Genomic DNA, 27,615 nt, shown 5'->3' on the forward strand with positions numbered 1-27,615 from the left:
TGACGTAAAAATTATAACCAATGAGAGAACTGTGACTAAGTAGTCTATGCATATTCATTACAGTTAACTTTTTCCAACTTTTCGCGCGCCACTAGTACTGAAGTAGGAGGTGTGGATGTGTGAGAGTGCCTTATTTTCGAGTTTTGTTTACTACTTTCCAAAGGGAAAATCTTCAGAATGGAAAAACAACAAACACGAGCAGTGTTTGCACGTCAACCAGGTAAACAGTTTGTTGAATTTGACACTCATTTTACTCTGAAAGGGAGCTTTTTAAAAGTTTAACTAAGCTATCTTTATTTTAAACCGGAACAGAAGAGCTCAAGAGGGCTTGCCGGTGTCGCATGCAATTATGTCCTCTATGCAATACTGTCCGGAGGACAGTATTGCATATGCAATAATGTCCGCCGGACGGTTTTGCATATGCAATCGTGTCCGCCCGGAGGTTGCAAGGAAGCGGCTGCACAACTGTGTTTGACTTTTTGAGACACACACTATTTGGGGTGCCATCAAAATGATCAAACCTACAATTTATTTTTGTGTGGATTTTTTCCTGCAATCTCATTTGGAGGGCAAAAGTGGGGTTTTTAGCTGGAGCTCGCCAAGTCCCCCCCCCCCCCCACGCCACGGAGAGGCCAACTTGTTGTAATGTAAGTGGTGAAGGCTAAGTAAGCTAAGATATTTCGGATGACTAAAACTCTTATTAATAAAAACAAGAAAAGGAAAGGTGTCTTTCGTGTTTTTTTTAGACTACAAATTACAATGTATTTCCTACATTTTCTGCCATATTTTTACTTAAAAAAAACATCAGCATTTTTCTTTAACATTGACTTTGGTCTTATTTTTCACTGGTAGCCCGCATCCTCCTGGTTGATTTCTCACCACCGTTCTCATCGGATACGAGGCACATCCTTCACAAGACACTGGAAGAACTCTTTGCGCTAGTTTGCAGCATGTCTGGGCCTTCTAGAGTTCCCTTCTTTGGGTTGTATGCACTCAGCTCACATGCAGAGGTGACGATAAACCTTTATCACGATGTGGCCATCTTGATTTTACTCCATTGTAACCAAACTGAGGCTGGATGAAATAATAGTCTGGTGCCATAATTGCGCAATGAATGTTAGCATTCATTACTGTTATTGGAAACAGGGAACATGATCAAGATGGTGACAGCATGATAAAGGGCCATATCAGAGTTGCAAACTCTCCCAGAGATCTGCAGAAAGTTCCCTGAAAATAAACCAATCTTTCCATGTTCTGATGAACCTATTTTAAAATCTCCCCCTGAAGTTTTTGAAACTTATTGGTGGTGCTCTCTCGGTTCTTTTCTCTTTCACCATGCTCTAAGGGAATGGTAAGTCCTTATAAAACGCTTGATAAAAAGAGTCTCCAGACCTTTGGCTGGCCTCCATGAACTTCAAGATGATTCAGAAAATGCTCCCCCAAGCCAAGCCCTATTTTAAGTAGAAAACTGGACTTTCATTTCCATTTTCAAGACTCAAATTTTTCTAGTGTTTGCTTCTTTGTTGTCTAAGATGTTCATGGCAGGTCTGAAGAGACTCTCATCTTCATAATTTTCTATCCATCTTCTTATAGAATCTTCTGCCGCTGCAAAGCGTGAAAGGAAACTTCCAAAGGTTATACAACGCTTTCCAGGAGTTGAAGTCTTTCCCAGTAGACGAGTTCATGATTCCCCCTACATCTCCGGACAATCTCGGCCAAGCTCTCCGGGAAGCCACGTCACAATTCAAGAGACAGGCTCAGACTCTAAAACAGGTTTGTAGACAGATTGATAATAATCATAATAGACATTTATATATCGCTCTTACACAAGGTACCACAGCGCTTTACAAGAAACTAAACAATAAGCAAATAAATAATGGCACTGATAATGGGAAAACAGTCAAAGCAATCAATCATTGAACAGGAATAGCCTACTAAGCATGAAATAACTGCTAAACACATTTGTATTCTTTGTTTCTATGTATCAGATGACAAGCTTTAATGCCCAGCTGGAGGTAACCATCATGACTTGTCGCTCAGCAGAAATTGTCGGTAAACAGATCAACTTGATCTTGCAGGACCTGGATCTTTCATCCCTCAGGGTATGACAAAAACATAGGGCCAAGTTTCATAGAGCTGCTTAAGCAGAAAATGTTGCTTAACATTTAGCTTCCAGAGCTAAGTTTTCATCTGAAACCATCTGAAAACTTGCTGACTAATAAGTTTTATACCCAGTACCAATCCTCCAGAGCTAAGTTTCCATCTGAAAGCTCACTGATTACAAAATTTATACCAGTAACAATCCTCAAAAGCTAAGTTTCCATCTGAAAGCTCACTGATTCTAAAGTTCATACCAGTACCAATCCTCCAGAGCTAAGTTTCCATCTGAAAGCTCAATTAAAAAGTTCATACCAGTACCAATCCTCCAGAGCTATAGCATTAATAGACCCAATAATCACCATCTCTTATTTCTATTGCGACAATCAAAAAAAGCGCATGTACCAGTACTAGGTTAGATTATTTATTGAAAACAAAATTACTCAGCTGAGGTCTCGAATCAGTTTAAATATTTTAGTGAGAAATTACTTCTTTCTCAAAAACTATGTTACTTCAGAGGTAGCCAATTCACACAAGGTTGTATACTATCAACAGCTCTCCATTGCTTGTTACCAAGTAAGTTTTTATGCTAACAATTATTTTGAGTAATTACCAATAGTGTCCAGTGCCTTTAAGATAACTTTTAAGTTTTAATCCCTTTTAATTTTCTTGTTTAAATCAAAGCGCATACAAGTGGTAGCCATACAGGTTTCCTCGAGCGCCATGATGGATGTGGACAGCACCCCAGTGACTGATGACAGCGTCACTTCACCCTCGGTGAAATCAGAGGACAGCAAATCCCCAGGGACTCGATCCCCAGGGAGTGACCCCCTGGCATTAGGAGCTGTAGAGACAATCTCTTTAGAACAAGGTATTGTTTCAGTAAGACTATTTTGGGGTGAAAAGCGGACTTAAGTCGCCAAAGATAACTTGCACAAAAACACTCCAGCCACAGAACAACTTTAGGCCATTTGTTTAAAAGCAGTAGTTTTGTCCGTGTTCACCCTTTGTACCCAAGCCTACCAACATTGGAAAGAGAAAGATATTTCCAATGGTATCGTCACATCGGCATGGGAGCTGATCATGGGAGCATACAACCCAAAAGAAGGGAACTCTAGACGGCCCACCAGCGCAAACAGTTCCTCAAATGGTAGTAAAAAAATAGATCAGAAACCATTTATACTTGAACTGCTGTATCAAATTTGCATTCGTCCTCAGAAAGAAGGAGCAGAAGGAGAGGTAGAGGGATCACAAAGCGATGCAACATTTTTAATTAAAATATAAAGCAATAAACTTTTCAAACATTTTGTAAAGATATGGTAAATTTATTTTCTTTTGGAAGGGTCCGCAATTTTAACAACGGTGTGAAGTATTGTGTTGGACTGGTCTAGCATGAAACTGAAGTCCTTTTATTACCCTACAGTCACGTTAGATGTGGGTTCGAATCCTGGTGAGTGATTGTTTTGTTTTTTTCATCTAGATGAAATCAACATTCAAGACTTCTTCCAAGGATGGCTTCATGATTTCGGAACCGACAGAGAACATCTCCACCTAAGACTACCACCAACAGGTATTTAAAGTCCAAAGGGCTTGAATCTGGGGTAAATTACAATCCACAAGACCGCAGGGCTTATAGCTAGAAATGTTTAGCGGACCAGAGTTTATTTCACAAGAACAGAATCTTCATGAGAAAGAACTCACTACAAATTTTATCTTGTAATTTTTTTTATTTTTTTTATCAAGCACTGAAAGAAGATCTATCTCATTTTTCTTTAGGTTAGTATTTTGATAGTCAACGAAATTGTAAAAAAAAAAAAACTCAAAGTCAACATTTGAACATAATTTCTGTCTGTTAAAAATGTCTTCTCACTTGGTGTATCTCAACATATGCATAAAATAACAAACCTGTGAAAATTTGGTCTCAATTGGTTGTGGAAAGCGCGACAGAATAATGAAAATAAAATTACCCTTGTCACACGATTGTGTGCTTTCAGATGCTTTAAGACTTCAGCTGAGGTCTTGAATCAATGAATTCAAATATTTTACTGGGAAATTACTTCATTCTCAAAAACCATGTTACTTCAGAGGGAGTTTCTCACAATACTATCAACAGCTCTCCCTTGATCGTTAACAAGTAAGTTTGTATACTAACAATTATTTTGAGTAATTACCATTAGTGTCCAGTGCCTTCAAAGATCTAACACAGTGACTATTATTCAATTTAAAACACAGGATTTAGGGTTGATTTATGAACTCATAGATAAACTCAACTCACCTTTTCTTCTCTTGCAGTTGTCGGAGGGGAAAGTTTGACACTGAAATGTGACATTCAGGAGAGATTCCTCAACCCAGCGCTATTTCCTTTCCAAGCGCAATTCGTAAGTTTCTCAAAATTGAAATAAATTTTTGATTTTAATAAGATTTTTATACAAAGCTACATTTAAAAAGTAGCATACAATTAATTGTTTTATACATATCAATTATAAAAGCTTAAATGACAGGCAAATGCGATTACTTATGGCATGAAGTCCGGGGTCCGCTGAAGGAAAGCAAATGGTTATAGACCTTTCCCAGCCTACAGAGTATGAGCACTAGGCTCGCCGCCACTCGGAGCTTGCCGCTTGCCCAACCATCCTCTGTGAGCCCACAAGGCAAGACCTCTGGTGGGAAAAGTTGTCTCTCCTTCCTAGATGAAATGAGACACCGGCTTGGCCAGCGCTGAGGAACTACGCTCCTGCATGCTGGATCGGAACATCTGGAGAGAAATCACGGGGCAGGCTCGAGCTTCCACATGGCGCTCGACTTGATGATGAGATAAGCATGGTTCAAATCCAACCTGGTAACCAAGTTCTTGGGCTTTCCTCCCATATCTAACTTTGAACATTTCTTCAAAAAAATGTTTGTGTTAACTTGCTTTTCGGGATTTGGTTTTATTATTAGCAGCCTTAAACAAAACTATCTAATGTTGTTTATTTGTTTGTTTTACAAAGGATGTTCACTCCAGTGTCTTCCCTGGTAAACAGCCAACCAACCAACCAGCGACTAGTAAAAACAGCTCCTCAACGGTACCCATCATTACTCTTAGTGCCGTAGAGATGGCCAAGGTGACTGGCATATGCGATTCTATAGTAAGTGAAAAGTGGGTTCGAATCCCCACATGGCCGCTGATTGTCGAAATTTCAGCCTTCAGCTGCACTTCAAGGTTTTCTCGATGTTTAGTTCCCCGTTTCCCATAACATTATGGATGCGTTCGTTTAGCTTCCCCCTGGGTCGACCCCGGAGTGCTCACTCGGTTGAGCCCCTGACAAGAGCTAATCGAACGATCACACTCGCCCTCTTGTGGTGACGGCATCAGGTCACCCCCAAGTGACCCACTCCACAAGCAGGGCACCGGGGGCTGACCCGGGTGAGCCCCATCAAAGCTATTCGAACGTACCGGGGCAGACCGGGGTCGACCCAGGGAAGCTAAACGAACGCACCCATATAGGCTTGTTTTGTGTGACAAAGGAGCCAGTTTATTTTGTTTTCACCCCCAATTCGGTTACAATTCCGGGATGTCAGAATAGGAAAACAAACCTGAACTATGAGCGCATAAAGCATGAAAAAAATGCGAGCGCGAAAGCTTGCGGGTACAAAGTCTGATTGCCCTAAATTTATCTTTGGTTTTTAAAGCCCTACTCTGCAATCCTGGGTTTTCCGTATGATTTTATCTTCATTTTCTTGTGAATATGATCGAAGTCGTTACAAATATTAATGAAAAAATCAAACAAGTGATTTAAAAAAAAAAATCACAATCCCTGAATAATGAATTGGTCGAGGATGGATTAGAACCAGTCAAATAAAAAAAATAAAAATTATTGAAAAAAATAATTCCAGGTTTTTGGAACTCCACTCCTGGTTAGGCCGACATCGTGTTGGAAGCTGGATTGGGACGAACTGGAATCGAACCAGCAGCATTTCCAAGCTTTGTGTCATGTACTCCATGAAAAGGTAAGGCCGGGTCCGAATTGGTGGCTACGGCTACCGCTACGGCTACGGCTGGATCACCGCATCATCATGCATTGAAGTATAGGACGCCCTTAGCAACACCCCTGGCAACGGTTGTAGCCGCAGCCGTAGCCACCAACTCGGACACGGCCTATGTTTCATAATATTGAGGTTAGGTGGGGTGATAGTGTAAATATTTGAAATTGAAAATTTTTTGAGAAAAAGGCCAATCTCGTCATGTTTAAGAATTAGTAAGTGCTCGAAAATGCTCCCTGAAAAAAATGCAGTGTTTCAGTTTTTTGTCCGACATCAGGGCTTGTGTAAAGCGGTGTGACAGTATGGGGGTTAACTAATATCATGTAGCAAGCTTATATAGAGGATTGTAAACAAACACGTCCTCTTTTATTCACGCTTACCGCAGAATGTAGCACTGATCGCAAGGCTAGATCACGACCAATCGAACGCCTCAGGCTACCAAGCCCCAAGACCCTTCGGTCACTTCCTCCTCTTGCCTTCTCCAACCCTCTCCCTACTCCTCAAGCCGATAGCTGGGAGGGAACTGATGCTCCCAACGGACTGCAGCCGTCGAGAGGGACTGCCGATCTCTGACTACGTCCAGAATGTTACTGCTCATCTGACCAAGGTATGGGGGGCACGGTTTGCTTGGGCGTAAAGCGCTCGCCTCTCACCAAGGTGACCCTGGTTCGATACCCGGCCTGGGCCATATGTGTGAGTTGAATTGTGCATTGGTTCTCTGCTGTGTCACAAGGGTTTTCCAGACCATCCGGAATAAGGGACCAGACTGTTTTTAAAATGGGAGGTTAAAGGCGTTCACATTTTTTTATAACTCATTATGGGAAAGCTCAATTTAAGGAGTTGCCAAGTTTGGCCACAAGAACTCTGAAAGTATGCAACGAGTAGACAACATTTTGTAACTGGTAACCGGTACTTATTTTGCTTATAATAGAAACTTGCTAAGCAGTGTCTTTCCACTTCATGAAACTACCCTGGTTTTGTTAGATAATACATTTCAATACAATTTGGTTTTTAATCATACACCAACCTCATCATGGTCAGTGTTGTGAGTTCGAATCCCACCCGAGTGATTTGCCTCTGGATTTTCTCCACGGAACTCAAGAAAGTACCGAGTATACAGTGCTCAATACACAATTTAAGTTGAAGTTCTGAATAAACTTTGCGGTCTCGATGGTAAATTTAAATTTGTTCGTCTTGCAGCTCAATACATCTGATCTCTTCAACCCACTCATGTTCAAGTCGCATCTTCATAAGAGCATTATGGGAACACTTATCAGGAGCACGAGTACCGCACGACAGCTCAAACGAAAAGGTCCTGAAACGACTGCGGTAAGTATAAAGAAAAATCTACTAAATTAGAATCAGGACAACTTGTCAGTTAATCTTTTTTTCAGGCTTTCTTAAAAGAAAAATTCATATCACTTTTCACAGGTTAGGTTTTCTGCAGTACATTCAAATCTTGAGAAGTCGTTGACAAAATGAAAAGTGCATTATCACTAAGAAAAATTTAAATACAAAATTTAAATTTTTCACAATACAAAGTTGAGAATTGAAAGTCATCTTTGTTAAATCAAGACCAAATTCATAGAAAAACTGCAGGATAATTTTTTGTTTTTGTATTTTGTAGCAAAGAACGCAAGCTACGAGAGGCCGTCCATCTGGCCAATATTCAAGCACTCGGGGGGCCTCATCACGTGGCAGACCCCCTAGCACACAGAGATACCACCAACCACTTCAAATGGAAGGGAATCCTTACTACAACCACCACACAGAGTAGAAGATTAAAGTTTCAGGAAACTGGGCGGTCCAGCTTAGAAAAACTCCCTAAGTTGGCGAAGATTTATTGCATTATCATCAAGTGGTTTGAACATTGAGAGGGTTGAAGTTGGGAAAATTTTCAGGAAACTGGGTGGTCCAGTTTGGAAACAACTCCCTAAGTTAGCAAAGATTCATTGCGCTAATACTTTGCTTTTAAGGATGACAGGAAAAGTTGAACAAAACAACTACGTGGCAAAAGATTCAAACCTGCATTTTTTATTAGATTTTAAATTATTTGTTGTTAACATTGAAGAAGAAAAGAAAGAAGGAAAACAAATATTAGGTTTAAGAGGACATGTATAAAAACTAACAAATCACAGAATCATTATTTACATACGAAGCTGCTGATATCTAACAGCAACAGACAGAAGAACAACTTCTAAAACGAGTAAGATTTTTAAATGAGAGCCGTTCACAAAAGATATGTGATTGATGGTTAAGTTTTGGTTGTTATAAATAGTTTAACGGTTCATGTTGCATGTTTTGATGTCTGAGTGTTAGTTGTATACCTTTTTAAAACATTATTCATAAATACCTCGGACAGTTTCGCTATTCCTATTGGTGGAGAGCGGGTCACGTGGGTGTATATAAACCTTTGTTTATGACCGGTAAAAAGTGTTAATTCATGGGCGTGACACGCGACCTTGCACCTGTTCTTAAGAACAATAAGACAATTTCTTCATTCCTATTGGTCGAGAGCAACGGCTGAAACAGTTGTGTCACATCACGCGATATGCGTGACGCCCACATCATTCCCTTATAAGGAAGGTTGTTTACCCAAGGGCGGCGGAGGGCTTTACCATTTCATAGCTGGAGGGGTGTTGTGTTAAAAGAAATGTTTAACAATTATAATTTTTGCATTTATTTTACTTTTTGACCAAAAAGGGATGATGTTTTTGACCGAAAAGGTATTTATGAACGGGAATCAAAGTGTGTTGAATCGATTTTCGACTAGTGGTTTAAACCCGCCAAGGCCTGGTTCTTGATAATTTAACTCGACTTCGTCTCGGTAAAACAATCAAGAACCAGGCCTCGTTTGGATTAAACCACAAGTTGAAAACCTCTTCACCACACATTGATTCCCTTAAGAGACCATAACTTTGTTGGTGTTAACTGCTATATTACTATAATAATAAACTGTTAAGGAAACCCAATGAAGAAACATTGATATTTTCTGAGTTTATACTGGGTGCGTCGATACGTTCCCTGGGTCGACCCCCGGTGCTCACTCGGGTGAGCCCCTGACGAGAGCTAATGAAACGATTACACTTGCCCTCTCGTGGTGACGTCATGCACCTCGGGTCACCCCCCAAGTGACCCACTCCACAAGCTGGGCACTGGGGGCTGACCTGGGTGAGCCCATGGAATGACGTCAAAGCTATTCGAATGCACCGGGGGAACACCAGGGTCGACCCAGGGAAGCTAAACGAATGCACCCAATGTAAAGCTCAAATTGGGGGAAATGTCCACAAGACTGCAGGGATTGTAGCTCATAATATTTACTGGACCAGAATTTATTCTACAAGACGAGAATCAAAATTAGTTGAAGAACCGGCATGCACTTGTGTAAAATTTGACTACAAATCACCCATTTCATCGCTCAGAAGCATTTCTTAAGATAGTTCACAAAGTTGGAAAAAAAAAAAAAAAAAAAACTCAGGGTCAATGACAGAATTTTCACAAAAATTAAAGTTATGGACGAGATAAGCGTTATATACAATTTGTACAACAACATATTACTTTACCTCAAAAGGGCTCTTCCGTAATCCCATCTGGGCCCAAGAAATGATAAAAATATCATTGAAGGCAAAAGCAAAACAGTCTGAGCCTAATAACGTGTTTAGAAAACCACTGTAATCACATAGAAGTGTATAGGATACCAGACTTAACAGCCACTGCATTTATAACAAAGCAAGACTGTATCCCATTTGGTGGCTGCGGCTGTTGCTAAGTGTGTCGCTATGGTCAGCCTATGCTTCAATGCACGTTGACTTAGTATTCCAGCCGGAGCTGTCGCATAAGCCATAGCCGCTAATTTGGACACTGCTAAACCTAATTGAGCTTATCTTTGATTTTAAGGAACATCAATGTATCCTCGTCAATTCCTCCACGATTTTGATGATGTCATTGACGTTGGCGTCCCGCTTCATGTCCCCATCATCAATCTGTCAACAAAGATCAGAAAATAAACATCAACAACTCTTCAAAGTTTAGAAAATGTACGAAACGGTATCTGGCTTATGAATGCTGCGTGCCATGGCCGAGCCGTCAATTCAATTCAATATTTTATTACTCATGATAAAAAGTACATGAAATTCCTTTTCCTTGCATGAAAGATTTATTTATAGAGTGCTCTTACACAGGATACAACAGCGCTTCACAAGAAAGAGAACAATCTCTCAACAAATCATCTTCAAGCTGATGCTCATTGTCCACAAAGCTCTTAATGGCAAGGCTCCCCACTATGTTTCTGAACTGCTTCAAGTTTACACTCCATCAAGGAATCTTCGATCAAGTTCTACGCTTCTCCTCATTGAACCCAAGTCTCGACACTCATGGGGTGACAGGTCTTTTGCTTCAGCCGCGCCACGCATCTGGAACTCTCTACCACTTTATCTTCGATCTTGTCTTTGTACCGCAAAATTCAAGTCTCTTCTCAAAACTTATCTTATGTCACAGGTTTTCAATGACTAATTTTATTGTGTCTGTTTTTTCTTTGTGTTGTGTTTTGTTTTGGGTTTCACTGCGCCTTGAAATGTGCGCATTACAAGTCTTATTATTATTATTATTATTATTATTAATAAGCAAATAAATAATGACACTAATAACAGGAAAACAGTTTGTCCTCAGCAATCAACCATTGAACAGGAAAGTTTTGAGATGTTTCTTGAAAATTTTTGTAAAGTACTTTATAAGAACCGAGTATTATTCAGCTTTGAGATGCTCTTTGCGTCCTTGCGGATAACTCACCTGTAACCCTTGAACAACTTCCTCCATCTTCTCCTTACTGAGGTCTAAGAAACTCTCGATCAAATCCCCATCGATGAAATTCTCTGCCGTCTCAGTCTTACGATCAGTGTAGAACGACCTCCAAGTAATTCAGCAGTTAAGGAAATGCAAACGAATAAGTTTTTTAAGTCGCCTAAATTTTAACACAGCTAATTATAGCTGGGGGTCAAAGGTCAGGTGGATGATGGCGGCAGCCTGGCTACCATGGGCAGCCTGTCACATCGACATTACCAACACCCTTTTCAGACAGGCCCTCCAGAGTCGCACCGAACCAAATTCTGAATAAAGTACATGAAAAGTGTGACATCTAAAACAGTTAGGAGTGACTTGACGCCCTAGAGGTCGAAAGGTCGACTGTTGCAGTCGTTCGGAACGACTCTGGAGTGCCTTGGCTTCAGAGGTCGATCTTGTCATGAGCCGAAACTTATGTCAAGATTATTGTGATTTTGCCTGCCTGAAACCAAAATTTATTTGGGTCTACCTAGAGTTGCTCCTAATTTATTTGGTTCTGTCTGAAACGGGTATAAAATACACCATTGAGAACGAGGTAGTGAAAGGCACCTTTAAAAACTCCAGATGAAGAATAAATTATCAAAGGATATAAAGAGTGCTCTATCTTGCCGACGCTCTTGATAACTCGTGTCAGTTTGCTCTGCACCTCCAGTAAGAAATGGTAGAACTCCTCCGTTAGTTGGGTCACCAATCCTGTAGAATACAGAAACAGTGGTTTAAAGAACGGGTTACCAGACCTACAACAAACTGATTAATTACAAGTAGGGTCATCCTTTGGTTGTTTTCAACATAATACCGATTTATAGGCTTTCGTCTGTAGCGATCAGAGTTCAGAAGATGATAAAACGAGATAAAAAGCCCAAACGAACCGACAGTTCCGTTGACGGTGCCAAACAGCACGCTGCCGTGCGTAGGGATGGTGCTCTCGCCGATATTCTGCATGACCAGTGAACCGTGACGGAAGACATTGATGAAATCGCCCAGGTGGAACATCCCGACTTCTTGAAGATGTTGTCTCTCCTCGTCTGTGGTCGCCGCACTGTCAATCCCCCAAAAATAATGAAAGGTTAAAGAAACAACTTGAGAAAATAGAATGAGCTATTGCATACTGCATACCAACTAAAATGGTTAAAGGCAGTGGACACTATTGGTAATTACTCAAAATAATTATTGATATAAAACCTTTCTTGGTGACAGTAATGGGGAGAGGTTGATGGTATCAAACATTGTGAGAAACGGCTCCCTCTGAAGTGCCATAGTTTTCGAGAAAGAAGCAATTTTCCACGAATTTGATTTCGAGATCTCAGATTTAGAACTTGAGGTCTCAAAATCAACCATCTAAACGTACACAACTTCGTGTGACAAGGGTGTTTTTTCTTTCATTATTATCTTGCAACTTCGATGACCGATTGAGCTCAAATTTTCACAGGTTTGTTATTTTATGCATATGTTGAGACACACCAACTGTGAAGGCTAGTCTTTGACAATTACCAATAGTGTCCACTGCCTTTAATGGCCTGATATTTTGACCCTAGCAATGTCTTTCTCGAAGGCTAGTGTCATTTTAGCCAGAGGTCATTGGTTCCAATCCCGCTTTAATAATATTGTCTTTGTTCAACACCAACTCATGATTAAATTTAAGGAATTTTACTTTCTATATCAGCAGCCGATTTTACAAAACTTTAATCAACAGCAAAAGTCCCTGGTGCTCGATTTCTTGTGTTGGTAGTGCACAAAAGTGGACTTACGAAGTTGCTTTGTGATCGGCGGCAGATCTTACAATGAAAGCTTACCTGTCTTTCTGACATGTGAAGAGATTAAAAGAATTCTCAGCTCCTAAGAATGTATCGTCATCTAAGATCTCCACGGCTGACATCCAGTTAGGGTTGTAGTCTCGGGCAATCTGCAGGTCAGGAAAGAGTTCAAAGTTCAGGTACAATGTTTCACCACGGTACAATGTGACAACCCGTGGTCCAAAAGTTACAGCTTGTTTAACCATTGCATTCCTCCATAACTTGAGCACCTACCTCTTCAAGACACTTAACTCTAAATGGGCACGTGTGAGGCCGGAGATGGTTTTTGTGAGCTGAGATGGTTTATAAGGAATGAACAGGGTAGGGTTGTAGCTAGACCAACTTCAGTGGCGAGCACGTACCTCTTCTAGACAGCCCTCCATGGGTTTATAAGCAAGTAGTGTCACCGATCGCATCAGATCACCGAGCAAGACAAAGTCACCCTTCGTCTTAAGGAAGAGCGCCAAGATGTTGTTATACTGACTGCATTCAATCCTCAGCTCCTTCTCAGCGGTCCACTCAAACAGTCGCACCTATGAGAAATTTGAATATTCTTAGGTTAATTAAAGCCATTGGACACTTTCGGAACAGAAAAAAAAAAAAAGTTCACAGACTTACAAATAATTTACAGGGTTTACAGAAGGTAATGGTCAGAGACTTCCCTTGAAATATTATTCCATGAAACGCTTTACTTTTTGAGAAAACATTAAAACAATTATCAATTCTCGATATCGAGAATAACAGATTTAATTTAATCACATGTCATGACACGGCGAAACGTGCGGAAACAAGGGTGGGTTTCCCGTTATTCTCTCGACTCCGATGACCGATTGAGCCTAAATTTCCACAGGTTTGTTATTTAATATACAAGTTGTGACACACGAAGTGTGGGCCTTTGGATAATACTGTTTACCGATGTTGTGCGTTTGCTTAAGCAGCTCTATGAAATTGGACCCAGTTTGCCAAGGCAACAATTTTAAAACTTGTTTTACTCACCAAGCTGTTGATAGACGTGAGAAGTTTCCCGTTAAATTCCAACATCGAGAAAGCGGCTCCTTTAATCTCTTTCTCTGTAACTTCTTGAAGTTTCCCTGCAGTCAGAAAAAAATAATAAGAATAATCCCAAAGTAAATCCCAAGAGAGCTGAAGACTCACTGGTCCACTCACCATCATGTACCATATAAATATTAATAATAAAAACCGTATTTATAACGCGCCTTTTTCCAAAGGATACAAAGTCCCAAGGATCCAAAGGATACAAAGTATTTACTGCAAGGTGAGTGGCACGAAGTTTGAATTATGAGACCTTATCCTTAGCACCATGTAATGCTTTACAAGGTGCCATATGCCATTTTCATTACGTGAACTGGGAGCTCTCTCGAGTCTCACAAAAAACAAACAAATCTACAGACATACGACTCAAGTGGGATTTGAACCCAAGTCCCTGATCAACAGTTTACGACAAACGTTGATTATTTTCAGATGTCAATAGTTTGAAAGAGAAAGTTTGACTTACCGTCGCTGTATTGGAACACCACAATCCGCCCTTTTTTAGGCTCCGCCTCTTCGGGGTACACCATTGCAGTACCGACTACATAGTAGGTTGTTGGATCGTTGCCAAGTTTACAAGAGACTACACTTGTGGCGTATTCATAGGGTACAAAATGATGCGCATGGAGAACTGTAATTAAAAACACAAGAAAGATTTGCCAATCATTTTCTTAAAGCCACTGTACATGTTTGATAATTGTCAAAGACCAGTGTTCTCACTTGGTGTATCCCATCATAAGCATAAAATAACAAGCCTGAGAAAATGTGGGCTCAACTGGTCATCGAAGTTGCGAGAAAAAGATGAAAGAAAAAACACCCTTGTTGGACGAATTTGTGTGCTTTCAGAAAGGAAAAAAAGACTTCTAACTAGAAGTCTTTTATTCGTTTCCCACAATGTTTTATACTGTCAACAGCTCTCCAATGCTCGTTACCAAGTCAGTTTTTAAGTTAATATTTGTTTTGAGTAATTACCAAGTGTGTGCCTTCCCTTTAACAGTTGACAAAATACATTTTGTTTTAGGTAATTTAATCCACTACTGTTATTGCCGTGTGCTTGGAAGAAGGGTGTCGGACTCTACACCCTTCTTCCAGGCACACAAAATACTTTTTTTTCCAGCAACAAAAGACTGTAAGCAACGACATTTTTTGAGATAAAGATAAATACCTGTTGCAAACTGTTTACCAACGAGAAGGCCCTATGGTATAAATGCAACATATAAGAAGACTCTGATAGGGTTGAAATATTCAGCCTACTAATTTTTTGTTTTGTTTTTATTTGTTTACCTTCAAATGTGTGTTGATCGATAACCAGCAATGAATGCAGCTCAATCTCGTCTCCAATGTGTGACCCTTCCGCCCCACTCTGCCCCGGTAAACCCTTCATGTTTGTACTACTCGACATATTCAATGCCGTCGTGCTGGCGCTCTGCCGTACGGGCATCGTCCCCGCTCCTGTAGCGTCCTTGAGCTCTGTCCTCATGGTGATGACCCCGAAGGTTTGGGTGGCTTCCTGGTAGGCGATGCGGTGGGGTGATTCACCGAGCGGGACGGTGCGAATGTGTAGCTTCTGGATCTCGTCGATGGTCCCGATCATGAGGGTTGTGTCGTTGGCTAGAGCCAGGCTGATTGCAAAAAAACAAACACAAAAAACACATTAACTTTGATTTGTTTCGTGATTGAAATCATTTCAAAACCAAGGAAAATTTTAAAGTGAATAAAGAGAAACTTACTAGTAACCACAAAAAATAAAATCATGAAAAGGTCAAAAATAAGGTCCACATAATGTAATCATTAAAACAATGAAGGTTAAAGTACACAGATCTACATAAGCAATCAATCACAAACAGTTCATTGACAATTCATAACTACTCTTTGACTGCAACATTGAAAAGTCTGAGATTAAATACAACCACCGGTTACCAACCTGTCCTGGTACCCTTCAGAGTTCAAAGGGCACATATAGCTGACCTCTTTAAGGTTGACATTAGAGAAGACCAGCTTGTGATTACTGCTGTAGATGACCGTGGGTCTATCGGAGCAGGCAAAGACGTTGACCGTCGAGTGGGACTTGAACGTCTTCAAGACGGTGGGTTGGGTTCCTAGGATCACCTTCTTCCGATCCCGCATGATACCTGAGGACAATATCATCAAAAGCGGTGACAGTTTTCTCCCTTTATTTCTGAGAAATATTAAAAAATCATCACAGACAAGAGACCGTTGCGCGAGACTGATCATCTCTGAACGGGAACAAGCTTCCTATAGACCTCTATCACGCTGCCACCATCTTGGTCATGTTTCCTGTATCCAACATCAGTAATGAATGCTAACATTCGTTGTACAAAAAGGAACCAGACTAATTCTCCTTCCAGCCTCAGTTTGGTTACATTGATTTGAATGGGAGAAAATAAAGATGTCGGCACCACGACAAAGGTCTGTTCGGTGATGAGAATCAGTTAAAGTGCGAATGCAGTGGTATTGCTTTACTGGGTCGACCCATGTCCGTTCAAGTATCTTTGGCGCATAGAGTTATATATAAGAACTAGAGGGCGCGCACTGGCCTATATACGCGCCCCGGCATGCACGCAGGCGGCCATTTTCTAAGTTGACAAAACTGGCATCCCACAGCGTGTGTTTGTGCGGCCATTTTGTAAGTTGAACAAAACTGCATCGCGTAGCGTTTAATAAACACAAACTCCAACGTGTGTGTCATATTCAACGTGCGTACATAATGGCACGCGCGTGTCTCCTTGCGGTCCCGTCGCGTTTGTGCAAGAAGCATCACCCGTGCGCCCTCTAGTTCTTATATATAACTCTATGCTTTGGTGTCATAGTTGTGGAGCAGCCTACTTTGGGCTGACTTGGGTAAATTGGTAAATTGAAAATTTCAAAAACAAATCATTAAAATGTTTCTGCTTGTTCAAGCGCTTTATAGTGCCTTACTGGTAGATACATGTGCTATAAGACTTTATATTGTTATTATACTGTTTCTATTTAATTACTTACCCGTTTCTGAATTCAACTGGAAATAGAACAACGAGCCGTCGCCCAAAGCACACAGTACGTAGCACTGACCCTCAAAGACACTCAGCAAAATCGAACGGGGTATAATTTCTGTTGAGAAAAAGTTTTAGAAACATCTTAGATATTAGAGACTGAACATTATGCTATTGATCCGATGAGACTGGAGACGAACTTTCAATGTTGTACCACTAGACGACCGAGCTACCCGGGTGGCTAGAATCCTTAGCACCTGGTACTGGAGTTGATTTGGGTTGATAGCCCAAATCAGTTAAAGGCACTGGATACTACTGGTAAACATTTAAAAGAATTGTGGTAAGGAGCAAAGGGAGCTGTTGATAGTATAAAACTTTGTGAGAAACGGCTCCCTCTGAAGTAACGTAGTTTTTGAGAGAGAAGTAATTTCTCACTTAAATATTTGAATTGATTTTGAGAACTCAGCTGAGGTTTCGGATTCAAGGCATCTGAAAGCACACACTTTGTGCGACAAGGGTGTTTTTTCTTCCATTATTCTCTCACAACTTTGAACACCAATTGAGTTCACATTTTCAGAAGAAAAGTGAGAAGACTCGTCTTTGACAATTACCAATGCTAGTGGCTTTAAGTGTAGCCCTCACAATGAAGTAGCCTTCCTGCCTGTGATGTTAAGCAATCTCTCGTAAAAAAATAAATAAAAAATAAAAAATAAAATAACATACCTCCACCAAGCATCTCTGTGTGTAGCGACTCCAGACTTGGAATCTTCAGCATGCGAGCCGAGATATCAGTCCAGAGACCAACGGCACAAAGCTCGGCCATGTCGGAGCCGTCTGTCAGAGGTGTGATGTCTAGGCACGCTACCTCGTGATCCATGGTTACAGTACTGCAAAATTATTAAAAATTATTGTCAGATTGAAAATAAAAAATTTGAGAATGACCGATCCTTGAAAGTTCACTCTTGAAGGGTTACAGCAATTTTCTTTGGTTAGGGGCACCTAAAAATAATTGTAAGCAAAAAAACTGACTTGGTTACGAGCAAAGGAGAGCTGTTGATAGTGTACAAAAATTGTGAGAGACGGCTCCCTCTGAAGTAACATAGTTTTTGAGAAAGAGGTAATTTCTCACTCAAAAAAGACTTCAGGTCTGAAGCCTTTCATTAGGCATCTGAAAGCACACAAATTTGTGCAACAAGGTTGTTGTTTCCCTTTCATTATTCTCTTGCAACTTCGACGCCCAATTGAGTCAAATTTTTTTTACAGATTTGTTATTTTATGCATATGTTGGGATAAACCATGGAGGAAGGAAAAGAAGGAGCTCGAACGACCCGCAAAACCGCAGAGTAACAAAAGATTACCCTGACAATGCCCCTGTCTGACCAGTGGAAAAAGATAGGAGACCTCCAGCTGGACGGCCGATTAACGAGCAGGATTAGATCTCTTTGTACAGAACGTGCGGTACCGCCGCTCTGCACCGTTGCCTTCGTGTTAAGTTGAATCATTGGAGACAAGAATTGTGAATATACACGTTTTCATTTACCGTTTGTGGTGTTTCACTGAAACATCATGGCTTTTTTTTTCATTTTTTGTGACTTTCCGGTCACAAGCGGTGGTTCAAAATTTGGGTATTAGCACACGAGGGTGGTTGGTATTCAAATGTGTTTTTCGATTTGGTGAGCACAAGTGTACACAAATTTTATCAGGTCTCAAAAAAGTTGTTTTTCTGTATTATATCCATACGCAAACGACACCATGGTTGAGTGAAGAACCAAGTGCGCACGCGCAAACTCACATACGCCAGGTCGCCCATTGTCGGTATAAGGTATGTCGGTCATTACGAGGTGTTGTTAAACGACCGCGGTACCGCAGGTTCGACTTTTGAAGTCCCTTCGTTCGAGCTCCTTCTCTTCCTTCCTCCATGGATAAACCGAGTGAGAATACTGGTCTTTGACAATTACCAAAGGTGTCCAGTGCCTTTAAAAGCCAATATTATTTTTTTTATTGTGATTACCTGATCTGCTTGAGCTCTCCTTCGTGTATTTCGATGTAGAATACGTCTCTCCCTACGGCGCAGACCGCTTGCCTCGTGTTGCAGGCAGCAACGCTGATGTTCTTACTAGATGGAGATTTCCATTCACTAACCATACGTTTGGTGACGGCATTCACTAAACGCACAGATGCTGCTGTGATCTGAGTTTTTAATAAGGAAGTAAATGGAGAAGACCGTGAGAGTCTAGAAACTGAGAGAGGTTGAGGTTGAAAATCTCTTTAATGTAATGTTGGTTCTGAAAAGAAGTTTTTTTTTTAAATTTTTTATGCAAGTCACCAGACACACAATGCCTGAAGGCCACTTCAAAGTGTGGGCTACAATTATATTTTTCCAGAGGCCGTTGCCACCTACTCCTAGGGCTGAAACAGGGTTAACCCCTATTACAGTCCATACGGATGTAGGCTTTGGTATCATCAATCAGAAGCCTGGCCGGTAGAGCAGAAAGCACTACCTCCCCAATTTTACGTAGCAAGTGTCACGACCGGGGTTCAAACCCACAATCCGGTGCTCTTAACTGCTCGGCCATGACAACTCACTGTTTCAAGAGTATACTCTGATAGTCTTCAGATCATAGCATACTGATTGAAACGTTGAGTCGTCAACCACCAGTTCTTTTTAGAACCATCGCTACTCAAGAGAGATTTTCCCAAGTGTTACCGCAAACTTTTTAGGTTATACCTCCACCATGAAAAGTTTCAGAGTCTTGAAAGAAAAATTCCCAAGATTATCTCAAACAAAAAGGTCTTTCTATCTGTCTGAAATCACAGCGATTATAAAGTGCCAAAGTCTTGACGTCAGCAACATCTTCCTACCTGAAGACGAGCAGAGTATACTGTTCAAAACGTCGAGACCCAACCGGCTCTTTTCAGAGCCAACACTCACCTTAAGAGATTTACACATGGTTGTACCCGCAAGTTTGCTATTTATAGTTTCTTCTTATTTCTCCACACCATGCAAAGCTTCGAACAGTACTAATCTTCTTACCTGAATAAGTTGATTATTAAAGACGTTCCCGCAGTAGAAGGTTTGTTTGTCACCATCAATTCCCGGCATTTCTGTCTCTTCAACTTCCTCTCCATTCAGCATCAAGACTCTAAAGAGACAAGACGTAAACAAAACTCTCAATTTCACAAGTCCTTAGCAAATAACCTTTCTGTGCTAAGCGAAACGTTAGTCTGAAAACTTGCAGTTACTTGGTCGATGAAGTTTGATACTGAACACTGTTGAAATATGTATCTTTCAAAGTTGGGAAGTTAGTGCACTCTGCTTTACCAGCCAGGCTCCTAGTTGATGATACCCATGCCTACATCCTTACGGATTGTGCAGGGGGTAACCCTGTTTCAACCCAAGGAATAGGTGGCTCCTAGTGGATGATACCCATGCCTACATCCTTACGGACTGTGAAGGGGGTAACCCTGTTTCAGCCCTAGGAGTAGGTGGATCCTAGTGGATGATACCCATGCCTACATCCTTACAGAACGGGGTTACCCTGTTTCAGCCTTAGGAATAGGGGGCAAATATCAACCTGCAGAACCACCAAAAAAGAACCTCAAAAAAGCTAATTGTTGTCCTGACGAAGAAGTGGCCATAAGGCGAAATCCCAAGGCAAACAAAAATAAATTTAGCCTTTGAGAAAGACTCTGCTATGTTCGAAACGTCAGGCCACTAACTATTTTTCGAAAAAAAAAATAAAAATAAAAAAAATGAACAAACCTTGTCTGTCCAACGAAGGATAGAATGAGCGTGTCATCGAACCGTGATTCCTGGTCGACCCTCAGCGGCCACAGTCCCTTAATACCGGGGAGGTCGATGCTTGCGTGTTCGTGAATCCCAATACCATTTCTAATGATGCGAAGACTGCCCTCTTTGTATGAACCAGAACAGGTGACGAGCTGAAGAAACGAAAGGTGTGCGTCTTTGGTGAGTACTTATTCAATATTACAGATCTCTTTTGAGATGGTTTTGTTTTTTTCTTGCGAGAGAAGTATTAGCTTAAAAATATCCCCAGGGCGTATCCCCAGAAATTACAAACGCACAGGAAGGTTTCACTGTATAGTCTTGGAGGCATTGCATGGTGAGGTATCAATGTATATTCGGTTTGTGGCAAGACAATGTTCAATCAGATTTGCTGTTTAGATTTTTGTTCTTTGGGAACTCGTTCTTGGTTTTTATTCTACTGCTGAGGAGTAGAGTTCGGAATTTGGGAGACAGCTTAGTTCTGAAAAGAACTGTCTGGTCTTGTTGCAAGACTTTTCCCTCAAACTTATCCACAACTGCTGTGGGGATATCTTGCGAGGTGGAATATCAACTGTGGAGAAACCTATCCGCAAGTTACCCTGAATCAGCTTTGAAAAGGTGCAAAAAGATCTTTTTCAAATTCAAACAATAAGTCGTTTCTGGCTTACTTTTCTTTTAAGGCTCGTTTTATGTTTAACACAAACTGAGTTCTATGAAAATGCTTAAAGAAAAAAAAAAAAAAAAAAAAAAAATGAAAAAATTAGTCTGGTGCAGTACACAATTCTGAAACGCTGCTTTCTCTTTAAACATTAATATATTAATGAAGTCTGGAGCCCTGACTCACCTGACCCTGTCCTTGCCTGTCTAGATCTACTACCACCATGTCAACGATGGGTCCAAGGTTTGTGAAAGTCTCCATCGTTTGAACGTAGCAACCGTGCTCATCTGGGTCAACTGTCAGCTAAATTGAAGGTAAAACAGAAAACCATTAAACTTTCTACTGTTTGTAAAATTCCAGTGAGTTGATTGACAATTTGAGAGTGTAAGGCGGCCCCTGTTTTAGTAAAATTGTTTACCCGAAAAAAAACATTTTGAGAAAATTAGGCTCCAAGTAGGAATCACTGCCTTTTTGGGGGTGGGGATATGGGATTGTGAATTCCTGTGTTTATTTCACTAATCTTATCACTGAAACAGGGGTTTCCTTTAGTTGTTTCGGTTTAGAACATTATTGAAGATTAATAATTTTGGCTTTACCCATATACACTTATGTGTGTAAGCACTGTATACTCAGCACTTTGTTTATTGCACTTTGTATACTTTGCACATGGGTAAACCAAAAAGTAATATTCTTTATCCCCATTGCAAATTTCCATCTGTTAAATTGAAGAAACTATGACAATTTATTTAAAGATACATCATTTCTCTGACATAATGCATGCTCACCGAAAAAGATAAGTCGCCAAACTGATGCATAACAATAGTATACTGAAAAACCTTCGGGATGTTGATTAATGTGCTAAAACAGTGTATGTCAGAATTTTCTGCTTAAAAGTTTAATGACATTGGGCCCAGGTTTCTAATCGTTCTTTTTATCCGCTAAGACCTGGCATTCACTTACCCTGACTAGCTGAGAGTCACCGAGTCTGGATCCGATGAAAATCACACCATTGTCGAGATATGTCACACATTCTGCGATTGATGTCTGCGAATCAAAACAAATATCTTGTATAACTGGCAACTCTTATAACATCAACAACGGGAATAAAATATATTCATAGCTGTAGCCACCACTTCAGACACAGCCTCAAAGCGGCTTTCCCAAACATCTCACCTCTCCGAGAAGCTCCACTTTAAGGTCCTTGACGTTGACGACTCCATCCATTGTCTCTTCTTTCTCAAGATGGAGGAGGAAGAGTCGACCCGCCATGTCACCGAGGAGGTAACGAGAACCGTCCGAGTCAAGACGACCGTGACATATCAAGGTGCTTGCCTAGAACCATAAGTAAAGAGAAAACGTCTTAGTTAAAGGGAAGTAAGGGTCAAATTTAATACTGAGTCATTTTAATGAGTCAGATGTCCCCCAATGCATTATTAAGTAATGGACAGTTTATTGGATTTTTTTTTTTTTTTTTTTTTACTTTTTAAGATCTATATTTGCATGGTTAACCTTAAGAATACTTACTTTTAGGCAATAAAGCTATGAAAACAACAATTTTGTGACCATACTTATGTCTTATTTGTATCCTTTTGTGCGAAATGGTAGTTTAAAACATCACTTTACTTGTATTTCGTTTTTCAGAAAAAATGATGTATTGGCTAATTTCAAACAGAAGTAACTCAGAAACGCGACACACCCAAAAGCTAAGACATATACCAAATTACTGCTGATGGTGTGTTCTTTCCAACCATGGATATAACTCAATCCTTGAAATTGTCAACATTTGACTCATTTTATGTAGCGGGTCACAAATAGTGTCTTACTTTAATGCTAGGTGGCGCTATGGCAACGTATTTATCTCCGTTATGGTAGGTAATAGATTCTTGGCCTATGATGAGAGCACCTCCGCATGGCTTGGGAACTGTGACTACCATACTGGCCTCGGTCTCCACATTATCCTGCTTCCAGGGCCCTTTGCTAAACTCCTTCTCCCTTAGGTTGATCTCATAGGTTTTCATGTGTCTCCCGTGTGGGTCCTGGAACATGGATAAAACAACGTCAATGTAAAATTGATCAAGAAACGGATTTGGTTTTTAAAAGAATACTTTCATAATTTCAATCATTTTCAAAATCAATATCATAAAGAAATGGTACATTATTGGTTATTGGAAGAGTACATTAATTCCACTCCTCTAGTTATCAAGAAACATATCATAAAGGGATAGTACATCATTGGTTATTGGAAGAGTACATTCATTCCAGTCCTCTAGTTTCCAAGAAACATATTATGAAGGGATGGTACATCATTGGTTATTGGAAGAGTACATTCATTCAAAGAAATATATTCTTCTATGAAAGTAAGAACCAATGCAACTTACTTGGTGCACGAATACAATGGTTGGTACTTGGCAGCCATGCAGGAACTGAACGTCAATAACATTTAATTCTTCCAGCCTAAAAACATTTAACAAAAAAACAGTGACAGTTATCATCAAAAAAGTTGAAAATATCTATCAATCTGTATAATTTGATTTTACCCTTACACCGATAGGTTTTAGCACTGTATCCTCAGTACTTTCCCTATGGTCAGTGAAAAAATCCCTTGGGCTGGGATTCAAACCCGCAACCTTTGCATTGTTAGAGCAGGGCCCAATTTCATGGCTCTGCTTGTAAGCATAGAATGCCTAGTGACGTGGAGTACGCACGCGCAGAAGTAAAAAATCGCCGATAACTCGTGAAATACGTACGCTTGTCGTTAGCACAGAATTCCCTGCTTCTGTAAGGGCCGATTCTCAGCTTACGGTAAGCAGAGCCATGAAATTGGGCCCAGATGTCTTACCAAAAGACCTATGAGCTAGCCTGGTGGCTAGAGGCAGTTCAAACCCTGTAATTATGTGTCAGTACCCGGGTGATTTGCCTGTGGACTTTTTTTTCTTCACAGAACTCGGGAAAGTACCGAGTATACAGTGCTTATTACACATCAATGTCAGGGCAAAAACCAATCTCTGATGCAAATAAATAAGTACAAAAAAGTATTTCACAGAAGGTACCTAAAAACAGTTCAAACCAAGTTTGTACCTGATACTAAAGGCTTTCAGCTCCTTGTTATCTTTGTCCAGTGGTATCACTTTGAAGAGTCCGTCGTAGAGACGCAGTCCGATCACTCTGCACTCTGGGTCAATGATTCCAATCAGGCCAGTCTCTGATGGTCTGCCGATGCGATCCTAAATATATACAGGTATTTTACAGGGTTTTAAAAAATTGTACCAATAATTACTAGTTCTTATAGAGCGCCTTTTATAACAGTTGTATCTTAAATGCATTTTACATTAGTGCCCTGGTCATTGGGCCAACAACATTCCTTCTATCTTTCTCAGCTCCCTGTGGAGTATACAGCCCGAGTTGCCGTGGTGCTCCGAAGGATTTTTCAATCACAATATCAACCTCTACCCTCGCAGGTACCCATTAATACCCCTGGGTGAAGAGAAGCATTTATAGTAAAGTATCTTGCTCAAGGACACAAGTGTCGAGACCGGGATTCCAACCCACATGGCTTAACCAGAACTTGTATTTGATGCTCTTGACCACTCGGCCATGAAACTTCGGATTGCTTTGCCGGTGGGGCATAAAAACAAGATGGCTACATTTATGAAAATCTCACCTGGACATTTCCGTGGGCCTTGGTGACCACCTCTTCACTGTCGCCATCTTTGACGTACTCCAAGATGCAGGCGTTGTATCTTGCCGTTAAGATAAACAACAATGACTTCTCTTGACCCTGAAAGTAAACAAAAAGAAAATGTGTTTACCAATACCAATATGCTATAATAGTTTTATAGTATTAATAATTCTTATTTTAGTATCGACTTAAAAGAGAGTTCTATATATGAGGGCGTATCATAGTGCTCTGTATTTTTTTCCTGCAAGGATGTGGAGCTATGTTTTTGAAGTATGTGACCTTTTCCTTTGTAACACCAGAGCTTGAATCCAATGTGGCGGTTTCAGTCCTCCGCCGTGTTCAGTTTTCCGGGTGACGTAGTCGGTCATATCTGCACGTTGTTCGAACGGTTTTAGCTTTCCGGCGTGTTCAGTTTTCCGGGTGACCTCTCAGATACCGCCGCGAGTACCCTGGCGAGTAATGTAGTTCTCTCAGCAGTGACCCCACATTGTTTATATTACGATTCTTTTCTGTGTAGTCACATAATCTCTTGTCCTATCTTTACATGTATTCATGGGAACAACTTCAGGCAGGTCACACTCTGCTTGCATAAAAAACAACTCATACGATCCACGCGTTTGCCGCTAGTTGCACTCGACTCGTGGACGCCGCCATGACAGCTACCGGAGGGTAACGGATAACTCAATACGGCACTAAAAATGGACTACTTTCGCTTGCTGTGCGCAGGCATCGCATGACGTAATGCTACCGTATTTGGTCATTCGGAAAACTGAACACAGCGGAAAGTTGAAACCGCCACACCGGTGCTCTTAACTACTCAACCGCGACACGCCACAATGAACTCATCGGTATATCAGCTTTTGCATTAATACACAACAACTGAAATGTATTTACGGTTTCAACCAAAGAGGCAAAACCACTTCAATACAAAGTGGCCAGAATGTAGGAAAGCTAGCGATTGGGGATTTGAGAACCTAAACAAACCTGAGGTTTGAAGAGCTCCAGAACCTCAATTCTTCCATTGATCCCGATCTCCTTGACTGGACGAAGACCTTCTGGGGTGACGACGTAAATCTCTAGACGGGTATTCTTGGCAACGATCAGGTTGAGGTCGTCGGGAGAGGTGAAGTTTCCTGAAGAAAGTAAGAATCCAACATTAGCAAGAGTGGAGGTCCATTTTTGGGGAAGTGTGAAGTCAGTTTTAATTAGGCCTTGAAAGGCACATCAATTGTCAATTGAAGAATTTTCTTTAAAACTTGGTTGTGGACTTTGTGGTAATCCTTCGTTGTGTACTGTAACTGAGTGTAGAGGCAGCACTCAAACGCTCAGCAAAAGTGAACCCCATACCAGCATGACCAGCCAGACAGCGCCGTCATGCCGTGTAGGATGTGTGTGGACACGCGTCTGGGAACTACAAAGAATGGTTCCCCAATCCGTGCTTTGTGTACAAACATACGGACACGCGTCTAGGAACTACAAAGAATAGTTCCCAGACGCGTGTCTGTATGTTTATATACACGAAGCGCGGATTGGGTATCTTTTCTTCCCAGGACGAACGTCTGCAGATGATTCCACACGTTTGTCCTGGGAAAAAAATCTGCGCACGGTCGGGGGACAATCGGCATATCGGCATGAGCGGTAAAAGAGCGTTAGTTGAGAAAATTCACACGCAAAATTTGCTTGATTTTTACTCAAAATCTGTGATACCTATGTGGACGATTCCAAGTGTAGGGCTATCTGCAACTTCTGAAGTATTAGATCCGTAAGTTTCATGATAATAATAATAATAATAATGATGCGGAGAGTTTCAGATGATTTTCCGAAAGGTTTTGATATCAGTGGTGCTGGGGCCAAGGATACGGAGTGGATTGGACCGATTTATGGGGTTAGATCAGATGATGATCATCTGAATCTAATCTATAATTCTAATCATCATGCCACCACTTTTTTCGGAAAAGTTTCCGTATGGCGCCACCACTTTTTCATTCGATATGAAATAATATAGTATCTAATTTACCTCAATGAGATATTCCTTTTTTGAAAAAATGAGTGAAAAGGTGGTGGCGACATACGGAAATTTATCCCTTTTTTCACTCATTTTTACAATAACAAAGGCATATCTCATTGGAGTAAATAAAAAATTAAATACTGATTTATTTTATAACGAATAAAAAAGTGATGGCAGGATACAATTTTTTTTTCAACTTTTCAATAAATACATTATCATACACAGCACTAGCACTAGCAGGAACACAAACATCATGTGTCGGAAATACACGCCTAACGGTCTGCCGTATGCTACCACCATGACCACACTTCTCTATTTATCGTGAACTCCACAAAGACGTAAATACTTACCCGTAACACACGCATTTACAGCCGTAGGTTTATGGGCAGTAACTACGTAGTTGTGTGCCATTTCGGTGAAAATATATAGCTCAGGTTTTACCCAAACTGCAAGTTTCAGAGACGTGCAGAAGCAAAATTTCTCCGATGCGATAAAGATCTTTAAACGGAAGCTGGGTGTCAAAGTTCACACATGTATATCGTTTCATTAGAAGGCGCGCCAAAAAATAAAATAAAGTTCATAGGTGGGGTGAGCCACCAAGCGGCGAAAGTTCAACAACCGACTTAGATTTATTTGTTTCTGTTATCACGGTTTTTGAAGCAAAATAAAACAACAGAATACGTTTTTA

General features: G+C 40.7%; 2 protein-coding genes across 3 annotated transcripts; one reads left to right on the plus strand and one right to left on the minus strand.

Annotated features, from left to right (window-relative positions):
• Nucleotides 1-64: 64 nt before the first annotated feature.
• Nucleotides 65-7,897, plus strand: LOC139953581 (meiosis 1 arrest protein-like). 2 transcript variants are annotated; one of them, XM_071953043.1, is made up of 12 exons: nucleotides 65-220; nucleotides 853-1,010; nucleotides 1,594-1,773; nucleotides 1,989-2,102; nucleotides 2,782-2,968; nucleotides 3,578-3,667; nucleotides 4,390-4,475; nucleotides 5,088-5,225; nucleotides 5,974-6,087; nucleotides 6,506-6,727; nucleotides 7,321-7,449; nucleotides 7,748-7,897. In XM_071953043.1, the coding sequence occupies exons 1-12, from the start codon at nucleotides 178-180 to the stop codon at nucleotides 7,895-7,897; spliced, it is 1,611 nt and encodes a 536-aa protein (XP_071809144.1). In that variant the 5' UTR covers nucleotides 65-177. The 2 variants fall into 2 exon arrangements, with proteins under 2 accessions (XP_071809144.1, XP_071809146.1); XM_071953045.1 differs by lacking the exon at nucleotides 5,974-6,087.
• Nucleotides 7,898-9,967: 2,070 nt separating this feature from the next.
• On the minus strand, nucleotides 9,968-27,445 carry LOC139953579 (DNA damage-binding protein 1-like). The gene is made up of 24 exons (XM_071953041.1): nucleotides 27,278-27,445; nucleotides 25,904-26,052; nucleotides 24,902-25,018; nucleotides 24,319-24,464; nucleotides 23,619-23,694; nucleotides 23,064-23,276; nucleotides 22,414-22,572; nucleotides 22,201-22,284; nucleotides 21,427-21,543; nucleotides 20,559-20,737; nucleotides 19,830-19,938; nucleotides 18,807-18,985; nucleotides 17,519-17,682; nucleotides 16,806-16,913; nucleotides 15,727-15,934; nucleotides 15,087-15,424; nucleotides 14,269-14,433; nucleotides 13,749-13,843; nucleotides 13,115-13,285; nucleotides 12,753-12,862; nucleotides 11,829-11,998; nucleotides 11,550-11,652; nucleotides 10,909-11,032; nucleotides 9,968-10,103 (listed from the first exon to the last, which is right to left on the minus strand). Exons 1-24 carry the CDS (start codon nucleotides 27,336-27,338, stop codon nucleotides 10,023-10,025), a joined length of 3,426 nt encoding a protein of 1,141 aa, XP_071809142.1. The 5' UTR covers nucleotides 27,339-27,445; the 3' UTR covers nucleotides 9,968-10,022.
• Nucleotides 27,446-27,615: the final 170 nt, after the last annotated feature.

The sequence above is a fragment of the Asterias amurensis genome, chromosome 22 (assembly GCF_032118995.1).
Source record: "Asterias amurensis chromosome 22, ASM3211899v1".
NCBI classification, from domain to species: Eukaryota; Metazoa; Echinodermata; class Asteroidea; order Forcipulatida; family Asteriidae; genus Asterias; species Asterias amurensis.